The following is a 19,515-nucleotide window of genomic DNA, read 5'->3' on the forward strand; positions in this document are numbered from 1 at the left end:
GGATTTCAGATAAGAAATCATTGTGGGCTGAATTACAAAATACTTCTTAAAACCTAAGACTGGGCTTTAAATATATGAGTAGAACTCGACTCAATGAAAACTATTACCAGGGGAAAGAGTAGGTGATCCTTTATGTAGAGAAATTCTAGGATGGAAAAGTTAGGATGCCAAGACACTGGGAAAATAGTGAGGACTACAGGATGGGCTCCAGGAACAGTTAGGATGTAACTGGCTCAGGCACAAACATGTCTCATGCCTACCTTTGCAGAGTAGTACATTATGGCAGAGACCTATGTTGGTGAAGAGGCTTTTGCTATTTCTCTCCACTCTAACGTAGTAGTTCTGGAGCTTTCCTACTTTTCAACATATCAAGTAGCTATTGTCTACGCCGGCCAGTGAAGACCTGCCTGCTCCCTTGTATCCCGAGTCCTGGAAATCCATCCACTCTTGGTTGCTGATATTGATCATTTCCTGCTTGGAGGGGTGTGACTGTGGGATAGGGAGAGAAAAGGATGACGGGATGGGAGTAGGAATAGGCCTCAGTAGCAGTCATCTTCAAAGAATTTTCTTGGCTTTTGTGTTTTTTTGCCACTTCTGTTACACGTTTCCTGAGGTGGCACCTTCACTTTTTATAGTACTCTGCATAGTTACAAAGAAACTATTTTTCATTCCCAGCCAAAGCCTTGTTTTGTTCTGTATGTTCAATTGAGAAAAGAGCCAACATCTCAAGTCACACACACCTAAACTCTCACCCTTATACCCCAAGACCAACCCTTTGAAGTGCTCTAATTTCTGTCCACCATCCATTTTCCCCATTTCTCCTGTTTTGAGACAGAGTCTCATTCTATCACCTGGACTGGAGTACAGTTGCATGATCTTGGCTCACTGCAACCTCCGCCTCCTGGGTTCAAGCAATTCTTCTGCCTCAGCCTCCCGAGTAGATGGGATTACAAGTGCCTGCCCCACTATGCCCGGCCAAATTTTGTATTTTTAGTAGAGGTAGGGTTTCACCATGTTGGCCAGGTTGGTCTCGAACTCCTGATCTCAGGTGATCTGCCAGCCTCGGCCTCCCAAAGTGCGGGTATTATAAGAATGAGCCACTGCTCCCGCCCCCACATTCCTTCTTTTAGTTATTAATTCACCAATAATGCTAAAATCATCATCATCAGAGTCATACAGTCTCAGCTACTTCAAATGAAACCCCAAGTTTATTCATCTTTCTGAGCTACAGTTTTCTGAGCTATAAAATGAGGTTAATAATGTCTGCCTTAGAGATGCATAATTAATATTATTGTCATATTTATTGCAACAGTTTATTCTGATCCATTTAGTTCCACACTCATCCAGAATAATCTTTCTAAAATACATGTGTAATTAGTCAGTGTTCTGCTTAAAATATCTTCAGTGGATCCCTAACCTCTATAAGATAAATTCTAGACCCTTTTGCAGAGCATTTAGGGAGTTTTATTATTGTACCTCTGCCTTTTTTTCTCTAAGCTCATCCACCTCACTGTTCTCTAACTAATAAATCAAGACAGATCTTGATCTGTCCAGCTTCTTTTGTTCCCTAATTTTTGCCTTTTCAGTTTTTGTCCGCTCTCCCTTGTGAGACATCAAGAATGTGAGAATGAGAAGTAGTAGAATTCATAGGAGTAACCAATGTGTTTCTTAAAATATATATGTATGTGTCTGTGCATTTACATATTTATAATATATATTTTATGATACATATTTATTATATACAATATATATTTATATTTATATATACATGTATATTTTCCTCCGCTGGTTGGCCTGGCAAAGTATACTGCTTTTACTGTGGTAAAATTCATAGGAGTAGCCAATGTGCTTCTTAAAATATATATGTATATTATATATAGATAGAGATATAGATATACACACACATATTTTCCCCACTAGTTGGCCTGGCAAAGTATACTGCTTTTACTTTGGTACTTGCAAAAAGAATTCTCACATCAAATGCCACCTCCTCTGTGAAGCCTTTTGCTAGGTGTAAGTGGATAATCATTCTGTTTTACCACTGGGTCACCTATTTGTTCGTTTTGTTGTTTTTTTTTTTTTTTTTTTTTTTTAATTTTTGGAAATTACCATATGGTTATAATTATTCACTTAAGATTTTCCATCTCACTGACTTACAAACTTCTGCAATAGTCATTTTATATTCCTAATGCTTAGCACTGTGGATCTACTTAATGCGTTTGTTGAGTGGATGGATGAAACATGGTTGGAGACATGAATGATGAAACACTGTGCTCCAACAGTGTCATTATCTACACAGACTAGCAGGGCACCAGCAGGATGCTCATGTTCTAGTGTTTTCAGACTGCAGCTGCAACTTCCAGACCTGTAGTCACTTGGAGAAGAGAACTCTCTCATCCTCTTCTGCCTCTTCTTCCCGGGATGCTTGGCAAATTTGCTCAGGCACAAATGTATCTCACACCTGCCTTTGGGATAAGCTTGTGAACCATGCAGATGGGGGGCGCTTTTATTGATCATTCCGTGGTCTTTGAGAACAGATGCTCTTTTATAAGCCAAAAAAGATTGTCTCATTCTTCATGTTGTAACCTGGCAAATGAACTAGCTCTTGGAAATATCCAGTCATCCAAGACAGTGCCTATATTTTGAGGAACAGAATGCTTTTTAGATTTTAATAAAGACTAAGCTGCATATAAAAGTGGTTTCTTAGACCTGTAACTGATTGTTATTTCAGATATACTAGAGGCAAGTGTGCATAAAAGGAGATTCCAATGAGAGGAAGGACTTCAGGGACCACTATCTACCACCATACTACTAATATTATTAAGCCATCTTTATATTTTATTCTATTAAGAATTCAATTGTTATTCAGATGTTTCCTTCCTAATGTGCATGAATAATAATTATAATACCTAATAAACATATTGGGCTTTAGCTGTGTAGAAGGTTGTGACATGGATGATCAGGAGCAGCTGACAAGTCTTCATCAGCAGCCAGGTAAGGGAGAGAGACTAAGTGTAGTTATTATCATGGAGGTCAGAACTTATCATCTTTTCTGACCTGAAATATTTAAGAAGGAGGTTAACTACTTTCCTGTTATCTAAAGATCTTGATCTGTCCAGCTCCTTTGGTTCCCTAATACTTGCCTTTTCAGTTTTTTCCACTCTCCCTTATGAGACATCAAGAATGTAAGAATGAGAAGTAGTAGAAGTCATAAGAGAAACTAGTGTTCTTCTAAAAAAAAAAAAAAAAAAAAAATACATATATATGGGTTGGCCTGGCAAAGTATACTGCTTTTACTTGTTGGCCTGGCAAAGTGTACTGCCTTTACTTTGGTGCTTGCAAAAAATAATGCAATATTTGTAAACGTTTTTCTTACTTTAGAAGATTACACAGACAATTTTTTTCACCTATTATTTGCCAAACTCTGCAAGAGACAACATGTATACCTCAGACAGTCAAGATCCATTATCAGGCTAAGATGTAAACCAAGAACAGAAATTACGATAAGAAATAAATTTGTTTAAATTTGTTTAGGATGCCCACAGTTTCTGTTTTGTATCCTGATATTTTTTGTAATAACTCTATGCTCACTCAATTTCATTTTATTTGTGTGTGAAATTACCTTAGTTTTGAATTTGATTTCTAAGGATTTTAAAAAAATGAATTTACTTCTTAGGAAGAGTCTAACCTGTTCATATTTTATGGTCTAAATACAGAAATTGGAATTGCAAAAATATACTTATGATTAAGAGAAATATGGGTAATGGCATATTTGGTTTTCTTGCACTTTGTCTGGCTCAGAGTAGTTTACCAAATGCATTCATATCCTGCAGATTATTGCCCTTAGACTTTCCACAGGTGAAAAATAAAACCAAAGGTTTCAAAGAAGGGAAAGCAGCAAGGATTTGTTGAGCATCAGGGCTCAATATGTGGCAGCCATAGCAGTAACAATCTATTTTCTTTCAGTCAGTGAACTTTCTTTTATGTTGATTTGAAAACAATGTGTTGAACCTTAGGAAAAGGTGAAGAGAGCTCATTACTTCTTTTCTATTAAAATATTTGAAATATCTTACGTATTGGTTATGATTTTGCTTTCTGGTTTTTGATGCCTGATGCCTTTGTTTAAAATCAGCATTGTTATCAACTGCCTGGTAAACCGATCTTTTAGAAACACATTTCAGTCTCTGACAAATTACCTACTTTAAATGTATCTCAATATGATCTGTGTGTTGGATGAACAGTAAAACTGTATTCAAGTAATATTACTGGATATTCTTTATCTGCTGGTACACAAGACAGAAAATCAATGCAATTTCTATCATTATCATTAGAATTTTCAGATAACAAATTTTAAGATCAAGAAGATATCTCAGTGCTCTGCATCCTTGGAAGGATATACATTGAACATTTGTTAGATGACCAATCTGTCCATTTGATTTAGATTATGGGCCATATGTTTTTCTCTAGGGATTGATTGTATGAATGTCATCCTGGATGATCCTCTCTTATGCCCATTTAGGGAAGATGGAGTAAACAAATGATTAGAACTATCACATCCACTTTTCTCCATGTCTTCTGCAGATTAATTTTCCACTCTCTCTTCTCTGAACTTATAAACAATCACGCAGAAAAACTAGACTCTAGGACTGAAATCCCAATTGAATTAATCTTTGTTCAGTGCTGAAAATTTTTTATTATGGAAAAGATTCTCAATCTGCCCATGTATGCTGCAAATAAGGATTTAATATAAACATTAATGTTATTTCATTTTAGAGATATACCACAATAAAAATACACAAATAATTTAGGTGACATGTAAGGATGAGAACATAAATAATAAATTGCATACTAGTAATAACTTAAGATTTGTGCTTAGTATTAAAATAATACTACAAAGAATCCTAACTAGCTTTACTTATTCATAGGACATTGAGAACACAATTTGCACATCTCTTCAGTTAGCGCAAAGGAATATAACAATGAACAGACTTCCTAAAGGAAGTCATATTACTTCTGCCAATTTTTTCTTCAATTTAGAGAACAGGCAGCAGAGAGATCAAGAAGAGTTTTGTCTGAAGAATCATATGGCATGTGCCAAAAAGGGATAAAAAGATTCCTTATAAGGCCAATCTTTTAGACAAAATGTAAAAGGCAACCCCTTAAACGATTTTATAGTTTATAACATTTTAAAAATTCAAAGAAAGGAGAGGTGCATGAAATTTCTGGTTAGGACCTGCCTAAGCAGTATTTAAAAAAAAAAATTTAAACATATAAAAGCTATTTTGAATAACTCAAAACAGCCACAAACTGCCTCTATTTTAACTCAGCCAATGCCTATTTAATATTTATTTAATTTTTGTTTCTGAAGCTACCATTTCTTGGTTCCAAAATCTATCGTAAAAGTAGAAAATCATTTGCTTTCATTATCAAAACTTTCTGGCAGAACTTTTTTTTCTTTTTGTTTTTGTTTTTTTAAATGAAATTAGCTGGTTGTTAAGTGAAAATAAATTCATTACTCTTTAATATCTCATTCTTCCCTCATCCTCAATTTGTGTTATTGAGAAAACATGGATACACAGTAATCCAATACAGAATTCTTCTTTATATCCTGTAGAATTATATTCATATAGTGCACTTTGTTTTGTTGTTATTGTTTGTTTTTTTTTGCTTTGTTTTGTTTTGTTTTATACTGAGCCAGAGTCTTGCTTTGTCGCCCAGGCTGGAGTTCAGTGGCGCGATCTCGGCTCACTGCAACCTCTGCCTCCCGGGTTCAAGCAATTTTGCCTCTGCCTCCGGAGTAGCTGGGACTACAGGCACGCGCCACCACGCTTGGCTAATTTTTGTATTTTTAGTAGAGAAGAGGTTTTGCCATGTCACCCAGGCTGGTCTTGATTTCCCGACCTCAAGTGATCCACCCTCCTCGGCCTCCCAAAGTTCTGGGATTACAGGCATGAGCTACCGCACCTGGCCTTCATATAGTACACTTTGATCACTATTAGTATAAAATTGTATTATTCATATAAAAAGAAAAAAATAAACTACTCGTTTCCAAAATGCTTTAAGCCATATTGAACTTTATTTGAGGGAAGAAAACTGAAATGTATTATGTGATTTCCCCCAAATGTATATTTGAATTTCCATAAATCCATTTAATTATTTAGAATTTTGTAAAACTGTTAAAAATTTAGTATGATATGCAAAAATGTAATTCAGGATTTTAAAATAAATATAACTATGAAATATATAATGTTATATGACTGAAAATAAAATATTATTTTTATTTGCAGTTCTTTTCAAAATTATTTTAATAATACTTTAATAATTAAAAAGCATTTTTAATTAAGCCTAGTAGTAAGTTTATAGTAATACATGAATTAAGTTACTCTTAAATCTTTAATGTCAGAATATATTAAGAACCATCTGCAGCTGGTTAATATTAACCATAAATAGGCCTGTATAGGATCTGATTACAATGAACCAACTCTCCCTGTCATGGCAGGATCCATATCTAATATATCTCTTTATATTACTCCTTCCCTGAGGATCTAGGACTATGCCTTGCATATAGTAGGCATTTAATAAATTTTAGAAAGAATTATTACCAGTTTTATGCTTCGTTAATAAAATGAAGACCTCTGAGATAGGGAAGTAGTTTATATCTTTGCATTAGCTGACTTTCACTCTAGTTGTTTTCTAAATTCTGATTAGTCCTCTCTTTCTCTAAATCAGTGCTTATGAAATTAACCAAGGTAACTAAACATATCCAATATTTGTTCTACAGCAACAAGCTCTTAAAAATGCTGTGATATGCCAAGAAGTAACACCCATACATCCATATCCTTTCCTTTTTTAGCCTCTAGTGTCTCTTCGTTTGACAACTTTGTGATGCTCTCCTTAAAGCAATGGGATAATCTTTTATTATTATTATTATTATTATTATTATTATTATTATTATTATTACTATTAACTGGCTGCATCAAGAGAGACTTCCTGAAAATTAAAAGACATATTTCAGGGAATGGAAACTTAGTATCACTCAAAATTAAAATTAAAATTAAAATTAGATGTCTCTGTCTTTAGATTAAGAGATCTCAGGCTCATCAATATCCCAGAAATGGGTTTTGTGGTTTTTAGTCTGAAGTGGTGCAAGAAATCTGAATTTTTATAAATCTAAACTTGCTCATTCTTCTACCTATTGAAATTCACAATGTAATCAATAACCTCGCTAAATCTAAGGGGTGCTGTACCCATAGAGCTATATGTGTATGTAATATATGGACATGCTTATTGGCTTCTCTTTGCATCCTGCCACAAATAACAGGGAGAGTTGGAAACTTCATTAAAAAGACATTTGCCAGGCTGCTGGAGGAAAAGGAAAATCCTCCGTAGGCTACCTAGCTAATTTCCAGCCAATACAGGATTATTCCCAACAGGAAACATGTATTGCTTTACTGGCCTAAGTGATAGGGTTGTTAGCATCTCTTTTGGCTGACTGCTTTGCAATCTAGCTGCTTTCAGTTGCTAGAAAAGTCATCTTAATATTTATGTAGAGCTTCCACCTCACATCAGCCAACTTTGATCTCACGGTGTCTCGTGGGCAAAGCTTATCCACTGCTCATGGAAACCCCATATGCATCAGAGTTATATAAACAAGGTATTTGTAAAAGGGTTAGACTTGTCCACATTTTTGTCAGCCCACTAAAATTTTCACAATTTCAGCTCATTTTGATTATTCCTCTCACCACCACCTTCCCCCTGCACACACACATAGGAGCCTCCATCCTATCTCCTACTTCCTTACATACTCACAGTCATTGACCCAACAGATATTAAACACGCCATTTTATGCCGAAGATATAATATAATGTGACTGAATTAATTTATCTTATTGCTTGCTAGAAATTTGACATCCTAACTTCAGCTCTGACTTGATACCAAAAGAATTTTTAAAATTGTGAATGTAGAGTCAGTTAACAGGATTCTAAGTTGTTTCTTGAAAGCTGTTTTGTAAATGAAATGATAAAATCTTGGGAAAGCTTTAGTAAGGGTAGTGTTTGTTATGCAAAATACAGTCACAAAATCAGGACTTGAAAGTTACAGAGATGAAGAAAACTGAAATTTATAAATGTGAGAAAACAACCTATGTTATTGTAGCTGAGTGTCCTGGTTGGCTTTCTCTGTCATTCACTGATTGGAACTCGTTTCAGAAATAACCGTTTTACACAAATAAAATAGAAAATTACCTATACTCTGGTCTTTGTTTGCATACGGATTCACCTCTCAAATGTTTTACATAAGTAGTCTACCTAGATATTCTAGAACTCAAAATCTAATCAAATAATTTCAGTTCTATGAATGTATCAGTAGAGAAAAAGATTATCTGTGGTGAAACACCATTAATTAAATTTTGGATGATAGTGTAATTATTTCTGGTGAATTCCTGGCTCATTTCTCTTAAATACTACTTTCACATCTGTTATACACCTAATGGAAGGCAGAATTTCCAATCACGCTATACTGAAGGAGCTTTCTTCCCTTCACGGTGTATTTGTAGGAAATAGTCAGACCATATGGTTTGTGACATAACCCCCACTCTTACTTCCAGTGTGGAATTTCATTTCCAGGTACCGTATTTGACACATATCAAAAAGAATACCCAAAGCCCAGTTATAAGATGAAATATGCTGGCCCCTTGTAGGATAATAATAATTTGCCATAAAGTCTTGTCAGATGTGTGACAGTATCTGCAGGACCTAGGAGCCAGGACCTGAGTTGTTTCTGTTCTAAAAAGTTCAGAAGAATAGTATTTAGATTGACACTGCTGCTGCACCTTTACTAAAAGACTCCAATAAGAATATTGGGAGAAATAAAAAGAATGGAGGATGACTTATCAGTGAAACATTGAATTTAGCTTAAGAGCGTTTACTTTTCTGACTTGTTTTTGTCACACATGGAAAATAACATTTTCTTACAGGTGTAAGGGTATGAGAATTGGCAGGCTTTCCTGAGGGAGGTCAAAGTAATCTGTTCTGTTGTTGTGTATGTTAAAATGTTTATACTTTTTGTCTGTTCATTTTGTTTCATTTGTGCCTTCATGGTATGTACTAACATTGTGACATGCTCTCCCAATGAACAGGTCGTCATGGAGATGGAGGTTATTGGCCAGTTGATACTAATTTGATTGATAGAAGCACCCTAAATGGTAAGTATATAAATTAGGTAATATTGAATTAGTTATATTAATGAAGTGGTTAATTCAAGAGTGTCTGAGGCAAATTTTCTATCAACTACAGGTGCCAGGAAGCTTGCTAAAAAAAAAAAAAAAAAAAAAAAAAAAAAAAAACAACTCTAGCACATTCTACCAGGAGATGATGCCATAAGAGTTGACAACTGTATAAAAAAGGAGTCAGAAAAGCCCAGCATAGAGCATTTTATAAATGATACAAAGCTATTAAATACCAAGATTTTTAAATGTTACAATATATTTAAAATGTTTGCAGGAATCTGATTTTATTTGAGAGAGGTGATATCCAAGTTTGGTTGAATTGAAACCCACTCAGTTTCATATATTAAAGTTACTTGGATTTTTGCCTGCAGAGAACGTTAATTCTTCAAAATCCTGTAGCATCTTAGGGCTAAATTTTCTTTGTGTTGTCTAGATTAGACATTTATTTCTGCTCATCCTAGTGGAGCATGCCCAAGTATCTGCTGGCTTTAAGGATGACCAGATGAAGGTAATACCTAGAACTCCACAGAAGGACAAGGTTGATGTGGGGGCTGCATTCCAGGATCTTATCGTTAGTTTTGCTGAAACAAACTTTAAAAGGATGGATTAATACTGGCCACATTTTCAGGGGACTAATGTATTTATTAGGCCATTTTACAAGTTTTTAAAAAATTATTGCTGTTATTTGGTTTGGTTTACTAAAAAGACCTTCAGATACTCAAAATGTGAAAATGAACACTTGTATACCCATCAGCAAGGTTAAGATATGAAATATACAGCATGGAATTTAAATCTCTTTTATGTCTGTGTTTTCTCACATGCTTCTTAACACTGTTCCTCACTCTGATATAAGTGCTCTAATTTGATGTTTACTACATATGTATAGGTATCCCTAAACATTATACTGTTTTACAGTTTTACAAATTTATAGAAATGATATTGTATCCTGCTACAACTTGCTTTCATTTTTAACTGAGTTTTGAAGATGTATCCATGTGTTTACAAATAGCTCTCACTCATTTATCTTGGCTGCTATACAGTATTCTATTTTATGAAATAACAAAATTATTTAACCATTTTAGCAGGTTTTCATAAGAAACTTGATTACTGAACTGATAAATTTCCATTTGTTTGATCGCCTGTTAAAAAACCCAGAAAGGAAGTCAAAATTTCAATCTAAAAATAGTTTGCTGCATTTGAAATTAGAATAGTGGTGTGAATTAAGTGATTGTTTCTTATCATAGGCTGTTATAATCTAATGTGGCAGTTTTCACAAGAGAGTGTGTGTGTGTGTGTGTGTGTGTGTGTATATATATATATGGAGTACACCAAATGCTTGCATCAAAGACTTAGCATTATCTCTCCTCTGGCCAATGGTAGATTTAGAAAGGTATTTTCACCTCTTGACTTCTTTTTGAATTGCCCCGGCAATACCTTCCTCTGCTATTAATGCCTTTTACCTAACCAGAAACACATAGAATGTCTTATGTTTAAACTTTGAGTCAATATCTGCTGCTATTAAAAATTACCTTAGATTTGGGGTAACTTATAAACAACAGAAATTGTTGTTTTGGAGGACAGGAAGTCTAAGATCAAGGTGCCAGCAGACTGGGAGTCTGCTGCGGGCTCATTCTCTGCTTCACGGTTGATGCCTTCCAGCTGTGTTCTCCCATGGTGGTTGGAAAGGGTGAACAAGCTCCCTCAGGCTTTTTGTAAAATAAGGGCACTAATCCTGTTTATGAGGCCACCACTCTCATGACCAAATTATCTCCCAAAGGCTCCACCTCTTATTGCCTCCCTAACAGGGATTAGGTTTCAACATAAGAATTTTGGAAGGGCACAAGCATTCAGAACATAGCAAGCTTCCCAGGATGCTCTTTCCAGGCTACTCACAACTTCCTATTGTCTCTTAGACTCCTCATTTTCCTTCATTTAAATAACATGACTATCCCTGGTAGGTATTTGACTTTCAGACACTTGTTTTAACTAAAGCCTTGCTCTGTCAGTCCCTAACATACCCAACAAGTAATTTACAAAGCACACAGGGTTGGGCGTGGTGGCTTAACGCCTGTAATCCCAGCCCTTTGGGAGGCCGAGGCGGGCAGATCATGAGGTCAGGAAATCAAGACCATCCTGGCTAACACAGTGAAACCCCATCTCTACTAAAACTACAAAAAATTAGCTGGGAGTGGTGGCACACACCTGTAGTCCCAGCTACTCGGGAGACTGCGGCAGCAGGAGAATCGCTTGAACCCAGGAGGTGGAGGTTGCAGTGAGCCAAGATCACACCACTACACTCCAGCCTGGGCAACAGAGCAAGGCTCTATCTCAAGAAAAAAAGGGGAGGGAGAAGGCTCACAGAAGGAAGGTGAGAGGAGCGACTTGTTGAGGCAGAAAACAGACCCCAGGCCATGCTCCATAAAATGGGTATAGGTAATGATAATTCCCTCCTCCCAACTTTGCAATTTCATTTGCTCAATCTCATGCTCCAAATTTTGTCTTAAATTTCAACAATATGCCAAAAACATTATATGTATTCAAACAGTCAGTCAAGAAATGCTACTAAGCCCTCAGCGAGTGCAGGGCACTTGCAATGAGCCATGGGAACAAACTGAAGGACAGCCCACTGCAGGACCAATACACCAGCAGGGTTAATTGCCCGAGTAGGCAAAGCAGAAATATACACCCCAGGAGATGAGAAAGGATGAGAAAATCCCCAGGGATATAAAGGAAGGTTAAAAAAAGGAAGTTGCTGAAATTGTTTGGGAGAAACATAATTGTTGTATTTTATACCCTGAGATACAGAGCTTCTAACTTTGGAGTTCATGCAGGAGATTAGCATTGTCCCCTTTAGAATCATCTCACAAAGCCAATTTTAAGATGCTATTTCTACAAGGATTTTCACATTAAAATTCATTCCCAGTCAAGGGAATACTGGTACGGGACAGTACTTTTTGAAGAGACATACTACTAGAAAATTAAAGAGGGAATTGGTATAAGGAATGAGAAAGAGAAATCATCCTGTAGGTTTCAACCACTACTGGGCAGTGGTTATGAGGCTTAAATCTGGGGCAAATGTAAGCCACAGACACAAAACTATGTACTCTCTTAAACTGCATGTCCAAAAGGACTCCCGTATTGGGAAGAATTGCCAGATATTGCAATTAAAAATATAAGGAGGCCCAGTGACATTTGAATTATTTCTGCGAGTAATAGATAAAGAAAAATTATATGAGGGATTGCCATCACAATGTGCATATACATCTCAAGGTATACATGAATAAGCAACTAGAAATAATTCTAACCTAATTGGGCCTCCTGTATTTTTAATTATGAAGTCTGGACGTCACAATTCAGAAGTTTGTTATTGATCAAATTCAGAAGTTTGTTATTGACTATTTGAAGTTGCTATTCAAATTAAAATGAATTTTTGGTCGAAAAGAAATTCGAGCCCACATTTGACGTGAACATATAAGTCAGCAATCACTTTCCTTTTCAAAGGTGTTAGATGCTAGATGAAGAGAAAGAGAAATCCACATCATTGTGTTCCTTTTTGTTTTACCATTTAAGATTCCTAGTGAGAAAAATAACCAAAATTAAATTTGATCTAGTAAACATTATCTCACAGGAGTAATTCATGAAGATAAAATAGACCAATGCCATTCAGTGGCTTTGAAGCAGTTTAGATGGATTATTGACATTACTCCTTCCCAATTTTCTGCATCACTTAATGATGTTTTAGGGATTTCATGCTAAATGAATGAGATGAAAAACGTATCTGAAATATTTATAGATTCCCTACTGGAATAACAAATTATTGCAGGCTGCCTGGCTGATTAAGGGGAATTGATAACTTCAGAGAGCCAGGGATGGTAGAGGCCAAACTTTATCTGCTTCCTATTCTATTTTGCTAGCAAACAAATGATGATAGATATATAATATGACTTTAGCCTTGGCTGTTACAAGCAAATCAGCAAAGACATCTGGAAACCCCAGATTTCTAGTTAAATTTTTGCTAATGTCTTAAGCTTTAAGAAGGGGGTATGTTTTCCAAGTAGATGTGCAAGTGAGGCCCCTGAGTGATAAAACTCCAATTGCACCCCACCCTTATAAAGTGGGCTACATCAAAACATTTAAAGTCTGGGTTTTTAAACTTTGTATACAATAAAATTTCATACATCTCCCCTTAGAGTGACAGAATTATGGAGGTTTCCTAGCTCCCTCTACACTTGCTAGATTCATTCTTCAAAGCATTGTAATAGAATAATGGCTTACTGTCAGGATACTCAAGCCAGTTGCAAATAAATTTAGACCTCGCTAATCATTTACTTTCTTTTACAGCATGCCACTCTTTTAAAAATGCACTCTTGGAATTCAAATAAAGAAAAACAAAGCTATAGTTCATATTTACTCCTGTAGTTGGAAGCCCTTAATTAAATTGTAGAACTGGAAGAGGCTTCCTAAAATATTTTCTGATGGCAGGTAGAATCAAAGCTAATATGTGGTGATGTGGTAGTATTTTTCTTTTATGATGCATTCAATTTTAGATTATGGTCCACATTCTTAATGCAGAAAAATCTTCAATATCTGAAAATGTGTTTAGTAGTTTGTATTTGTATAAATGATAGGAACTATGAAAATTACTTCAACATAATCCTGCCTTTCTGATTACAGAAGACACAATGGCAATTTCCTTTTTTTGATAGCTCTACCTATAATTTGTAAAATCAGTGTAAAAAGTTTGATTAGAAGATCTATAAACATCATAATAGTTTTTTATTGACCTCAACCTTTAAAGACAAAGTTAAACTTGACAAATTTTAAAACTTTGACACAGCAATGTTAATAAAAAAATCAACATTATTAATTTTTAAATACTCAGAATCATATTAAGTGCTCTATAAAACTTGTCAGAAAAAAAGGAAGCAGTTTGCTCTCTATTTTTGGAAACCTGTTTTTTTCTCAGAATTCAATAACATTTTAACCAATGTAAATAAAGTATACATGAAACTCTTCCCACATTTCTATAAAGTGATCATTATAAGGTTGGTAACTATTAGAAGACACCCAACGCTATACTCAGCAGAAATCTTAATGCAAAAGAAAAGATACGGAAATAAAATTTTACAGCCTTTTTCCAGATGAAAAGAAAAGATAACTAGAGCAATCTGAGGTCCTAGGTTCTAGTTCAGTGATTACAAGAGACTGCTCACCTATCATCTACCCATTATCTTTATCCCAAAGGATTTTTAAAAGTCCTAGTCTAACCCCAGATTCTAGACCTGACTTTGTAGAGCTTAGAGCTATGTGACAAAGCAAGTCATTTAAACTCTGGATCTCAATTTTCATCTGGACATAGAAAGTGTTAAGCTAGAGCAGTGCTTCTGAAGCTCACTAGCATTAACATGTAAGATTGAATTTTTCTTTGTTGTGGGCACATGTCCTGTTCAGGATGTTTAGCAGCATCTCTGGCCTTTTCACACTAGATGCCAGTAATATTTCCTCTCCCCCATGTTGTAACAATCCAAAATGTCTGTAGACATTGCCAAATTTCCCCTTGGCAGAGAGGGAATCTTCCCAGTTGGAAACCACTGAGCTAGATTAGCATACCCTATAGGTTGCTCCAGGATACATGGATCCTCTTGAGAAGCTCTGAGATAATCAATCAATCAATAAATAAAGTGTCTCATTGTCAAATAAGCATCAGGGAAGTGGTGTGGCACTTCCCTGCCCTTTTGCCAGGCCTTTGTCTTCTGTTTGAAAAGTAGAGGTTTTAGCCTTGACAGTGCTTCTCTGCTTAGTCTTAACCTCTTGATTTTGGTGATCTCATCCTTTCCCGTAGATTGAAATTCTATCCATGTGCCAGCTCCCAAATGTATATCACTAATGCAGAGAGTGATCAATATTCTGGCTGTTTCTTTAACGATTATCATGAGATCTTCACCCTGACATATTCAAGATTGAACTTTTGCTCCTCTCTCGTTGAGACTTCCCTTTCACCCTTTCCCTCATCTCAGACATGAGGACTACTACTTAGGCCTGAACCTGATTCTCTCATTCTTTCCTCCGCCATACCCAACTGGTGGTGTGCTCATTTACTTTCAAACTATATTGTGTAACTGGCCACTTTGCCTGATTGTAATTACCACTGTCTCAGTTCAAACTATCATCATCTTTCATTTGGAGAACTTCAGTAACCTCTTAGCTGATCTCCATGCTTCCACCACTGACCCCTCTCCACACAGCAGCCAGAGTGGTCTTCTTAAAACAAATCACGTCTGTTTCTGGCTTGCTGAAACCCGTTAGAGGGTCTGTGATTGCATTTAGGATAACTAAATGTAATCTACAAGACTCAGTATAACTGGGTCCTGTTTCTCTGTCCAGCCTCCTCTTATGTCATTATCCCTTTTGCTGACTGTGTTCCAGGCACATAGCCTGCTCTCAGTTCTGTTTAAAGGAATAGGAGCTGGTGCTTAGCAATAACTCATGCTTCAGCCTGTTGCTTTCAAAATGAGTCCTTTCATGAGCCCCCACCACGAGCCATATATTCTCATTGTTATAACTCTCTACATTAACCTGTCTACTTTTCTTTTTAGCACTAGTTATAATTGTAATTTTATATAAGCATCCCTCCTTTTATTGTGCTTCACATGATTGTGCTTCACAGATACTGCAGTTTTTCCAAATTGAAGGTTTGTGCTAACCCTGTATCGTGCAAGATGATTGGCAACATTTTTCCAACAGCATGTGCTCACTTCATGTCTCTATGTGACACTTTGGTAATTTTTCTAATATTTCAAAGTTTTAAATTATTATATCTACCACAGTGATCTGTGATCAGTGATCTTTGACGTTACTATTGTAATTGCTTTGGGGCACCACAAACTGCACCCATATAAGACGGTGATCTTCACTGATACATTGTTGTGTGTTCCAACTGCCCCACCAACCAGCCACTACCCTGTCTCTCTCCCCCTTTTGGGGCTTTTCTATTCTCTGAACACAACACTGTTAAAATTAGGCCAATTAATAACCCTACAAGGCTTCTAAGTGTCCAGGTGGAAGGAAGAGTCACATGTCTCTCACTTTAAAATTTAAAAGCTGGAAATGATTAGGCTTAGTGGTGAAGACATGTCAAAAGTCAAGATAGGCTGAGAGCTAGACCTCTTATGCCAAACCAAGTTGTAAATACCAAGGAAAAGTTCTTGAAGGAAATTCAAATTGCTATTCCAGTGAACACATGAATGATAAGAAAGCAAAACAGCCTTATTGCTGACATGCAGAAAGTTTTTGTGGTCTGGATAGAAGATAAAACCAGCGACAACATTCCCTTCAGCCAAAGCTTTATCCAGAGCAAGGCCCTAAGTCTCTTCAATTCTGTGAAGATTTATGGAGGTGAGAAGCTGCAGAAGAAGAGTCGGAAGCTGGCAGAAGTTGATTCATGAGGTTTAAGAACAGAAGCTATCTCTATAACATAAAAGTGCGAAGTGCAACAGCAAGTATTGATATAGAAGCTGTAGCAAGTTATCCAGAAGATCTAGCTAAGATAATTGATGAAGGTGGCTGCACTAAACAAGAGATTTTCAATGCAGACAAAATAACCATATATTGGAAGCAGATGCCATTTAGGACTTTCATAGAGAGAGGTCAATATCTGGCTTCAAAGTTTCAAAGGACAGGCTGACTGTCTCATCAGGGGATAGTGGAGCTGGATTTTAAGTTGAAACCAATGCTTATTTACTGTTCTGAAAATCCTAGGACCCTTAAGAATTATGCTAAATCTACTCTGCCTGTGCTCTATAAATGGTACAACAAAGTCTAGATAACTACACATCTATTTACAGCATGGTTTACTAAACATTTTAAGCCCACTGTTGAGACCTATTGCTTAGAAAAAAAGATTCCTTTCAAAATATTACAGCACATTGACAATTCTCCACCCAAGAGGTCTGATGGAAATGTGTAAGAGATTAATGCTGTTTTCATGCCTGCTAACACAACATCCATTCTTCAGCCTATGGATCAATGAGTCATGCTGATTTTCAAGTCTTATTATTTAAGAAAGATATTTCATAGATATGTCTTCCAGTTGCCATAAAGTGTGATTTCCTCTTATGGATCTGGGCAAAGTAAATTAAAAATGTTTTGGAAAGGATTAACCACTCTAGATGCCATTAAGAACATTTGTGATTCATGGGAAAGCGTCAAAATATTAACACTAACAGAAGTTTGGAAGAAGTAGATTCCAAACCTAACAGATGGTTTTGAGAGGCTCACGACTTCAGTGGAGGAAGTAACTGTGATCGAAATAGCAAGAGAACCAGAGTGATAAGAGGAGCCTTGAAGAAGTGACTGAACTGCTGCAATGTCATGATAAAATTTTAACAGATGAGGAGTTGTTTCCTATGGAGGAGCAAATAAAGTGATTCATTGAGATGAAATCTACTCCTAGTGAAGATGTTGTGAATATTTTTGAAGTGACAATGAAAGATTTGTAATATTATGTAAACTTAGTTGATAAAGCAGTGGCCGGGTTTGAGAAAATTGACTCCAATTATAAAATAATTTCTAGTATGGGTAAAATGCTATCAAATACCTCCCATGCTATGGAGAAATATGTCATGAAAGGAAGGGTCAATTGATGCAGCAAACTTTATTGTTTTCTTATTTTAAGAGATTGCCACAGGCTGGGCATGGTGGCTTATGCCTGTAATCCCAGCACTTTGGGAAGCCAAGTTGGATAGACATTTGAGATCAGGAGTTCAAGACCAGCCTGTCCAACATGGTGAAACACCATCTATACTGAAAATACAACACAAAGGCACCTGAGGCAAGAGAATCTCTTGAATCCAGGATGCGGAGATTGCAAGAAGCTGAGATTACACCACTGCACTCCAGCCTGGGTGACAGAGCAAAAGTCTGTCTCAAAAAAAAAAAAAGAAAAAAGAAAAAAGAAAAAAGATTGCCACAGCCACCCCACCTTCAGCAATTCCCAGCCTCATCACTCAGCAGCCATCAACATAAAGGCAGGAGCCTCCATCAGCAAAAGTTCTGTGACTCACGGAAGGTTCAGTAGCATTTTTTAGAAATGAAGTATTTTTAAATTAAGTTGTGCCATTTTTTAGATGTAATGCTGTTGCACAGTTAATAGACTATAGCATAGTGTAAACACAACTTTTATATGCACTGGAAAACCAAAAAATTAGTGCAATTTGTTTAAGCATGATATTTGCTTTATTGCAGTGTGTGGAACTAAACCCACAGTATTTATGCGGTATGCCTATATTTATTTCCCTCATGATTTGTTGAATATCTACCTTTTCTAGTAAACTGCAAGTTCCATGAGGTCCATAATCATGCTTCTTTTGGTTACAACATTGTATCTCCAACATCTAACTGAATCTTCAATACATATTTATGGAATAATTGAATCTGTTTTCTACCATCTCTGCCCCACCCCTCCTGGCAATTAACAGTTCACATCAGCATGTTAAAAATCCAAATATTTTTTTAAAAATAGATATATTCTAAAAGTTAGTTGTTCAAGGAACTGTACCCCCATAACGCTGATAAATATCTTATTTTAGGGAACAATGGACTAAATTATCTGTGAATTGTCTTCCAGCTGATCGATTACAGCATCTTATTTTAGGGGGAAATACTTTGAAATGATCAAGGCCATATGAACTTTGGTTCAAATTCAAATGCCTATAAAATTATTACGATACATGTAGAGCTCAAAATGTTCTAATAATTATAAAGCCATTATCAGGGTAAACTGCAATTGCAGGAGTGAAGTTCAACCCCCAACTATACACTTTCATTGAACCTCTTTCCTTCCTCAGAAGTGAACTTGTCATTCTTATGTTCACATTGTTTACCTGCCTATTGATATTGTGTAGCTATTGGGGCACAGCCATTACAGCCATTGTGCCAAGGGGACCAGGTCCTTAAAGTAGGAGTCAGGGCTCTTAGAGTCAATATCTAACTTTCCTTTCAATGATAATTAAGTACTCAGAGCTTTGGTCTATCAGTGAGCTTGCTGCAGAGTGTTTATGAGAGCAAAATATAAGAAATACAAAACATTTTTGACAGTCTAGAAAACTTTATAAAAACAAAAGTTAATAAACCATTTTTTAAATATTTGCTGTCTTTATAAAATATATGTATTTACTTTATTAAATTTAGGAGGAAAAGGCTGAAACATTTTACCATAATCAAACATCATGAAAATAAAAAATAAATGGAATGTCCGTGGGATTGTAAAAAATTTGACTCCTTTCTTACTA

The 19,515-nt window shown here is 36.1% G+C and overlaps 1 protein-coding gene across 5 annotated transcripts in view; it reads left to right on the top strand.

Moving 5' to 3' along the window:
- Positions 1-19,515, top strand: part of DCC (DCC netrin 1 receptor) — a 1,226,567-nt gene that overhangs the window by 1,113,173 nt on the left and 93,879 nt on the right. For all 5 annotated transcript variants that reach the window (XM_017951762.3, XM_017951759.3, XM_017951760.3 and 2 more), the window contains exon 22: positions 9,137-9,202. In XM_017951762.3, the coding sequence (XP_017807251.1) occupies positions 9,137-9,202 (66 nt within the window). The remainder of the gene's footprint in view (positions 1-9,136; positions 9,203-19,515) is intronic.

This window comes from Papio anubis, chromosome 19, assembly GCF_008728515.1.
Source record: "Papio anubis isolate 15944 chromosome 19, Panubis1.0, whole genome shotgun sequence".
Lineage (NCBI taxonomy): Eukaryota > Metazoa > Chordata > Mammalia > Primates > Cercopithecidae > Papio > Papio anubis.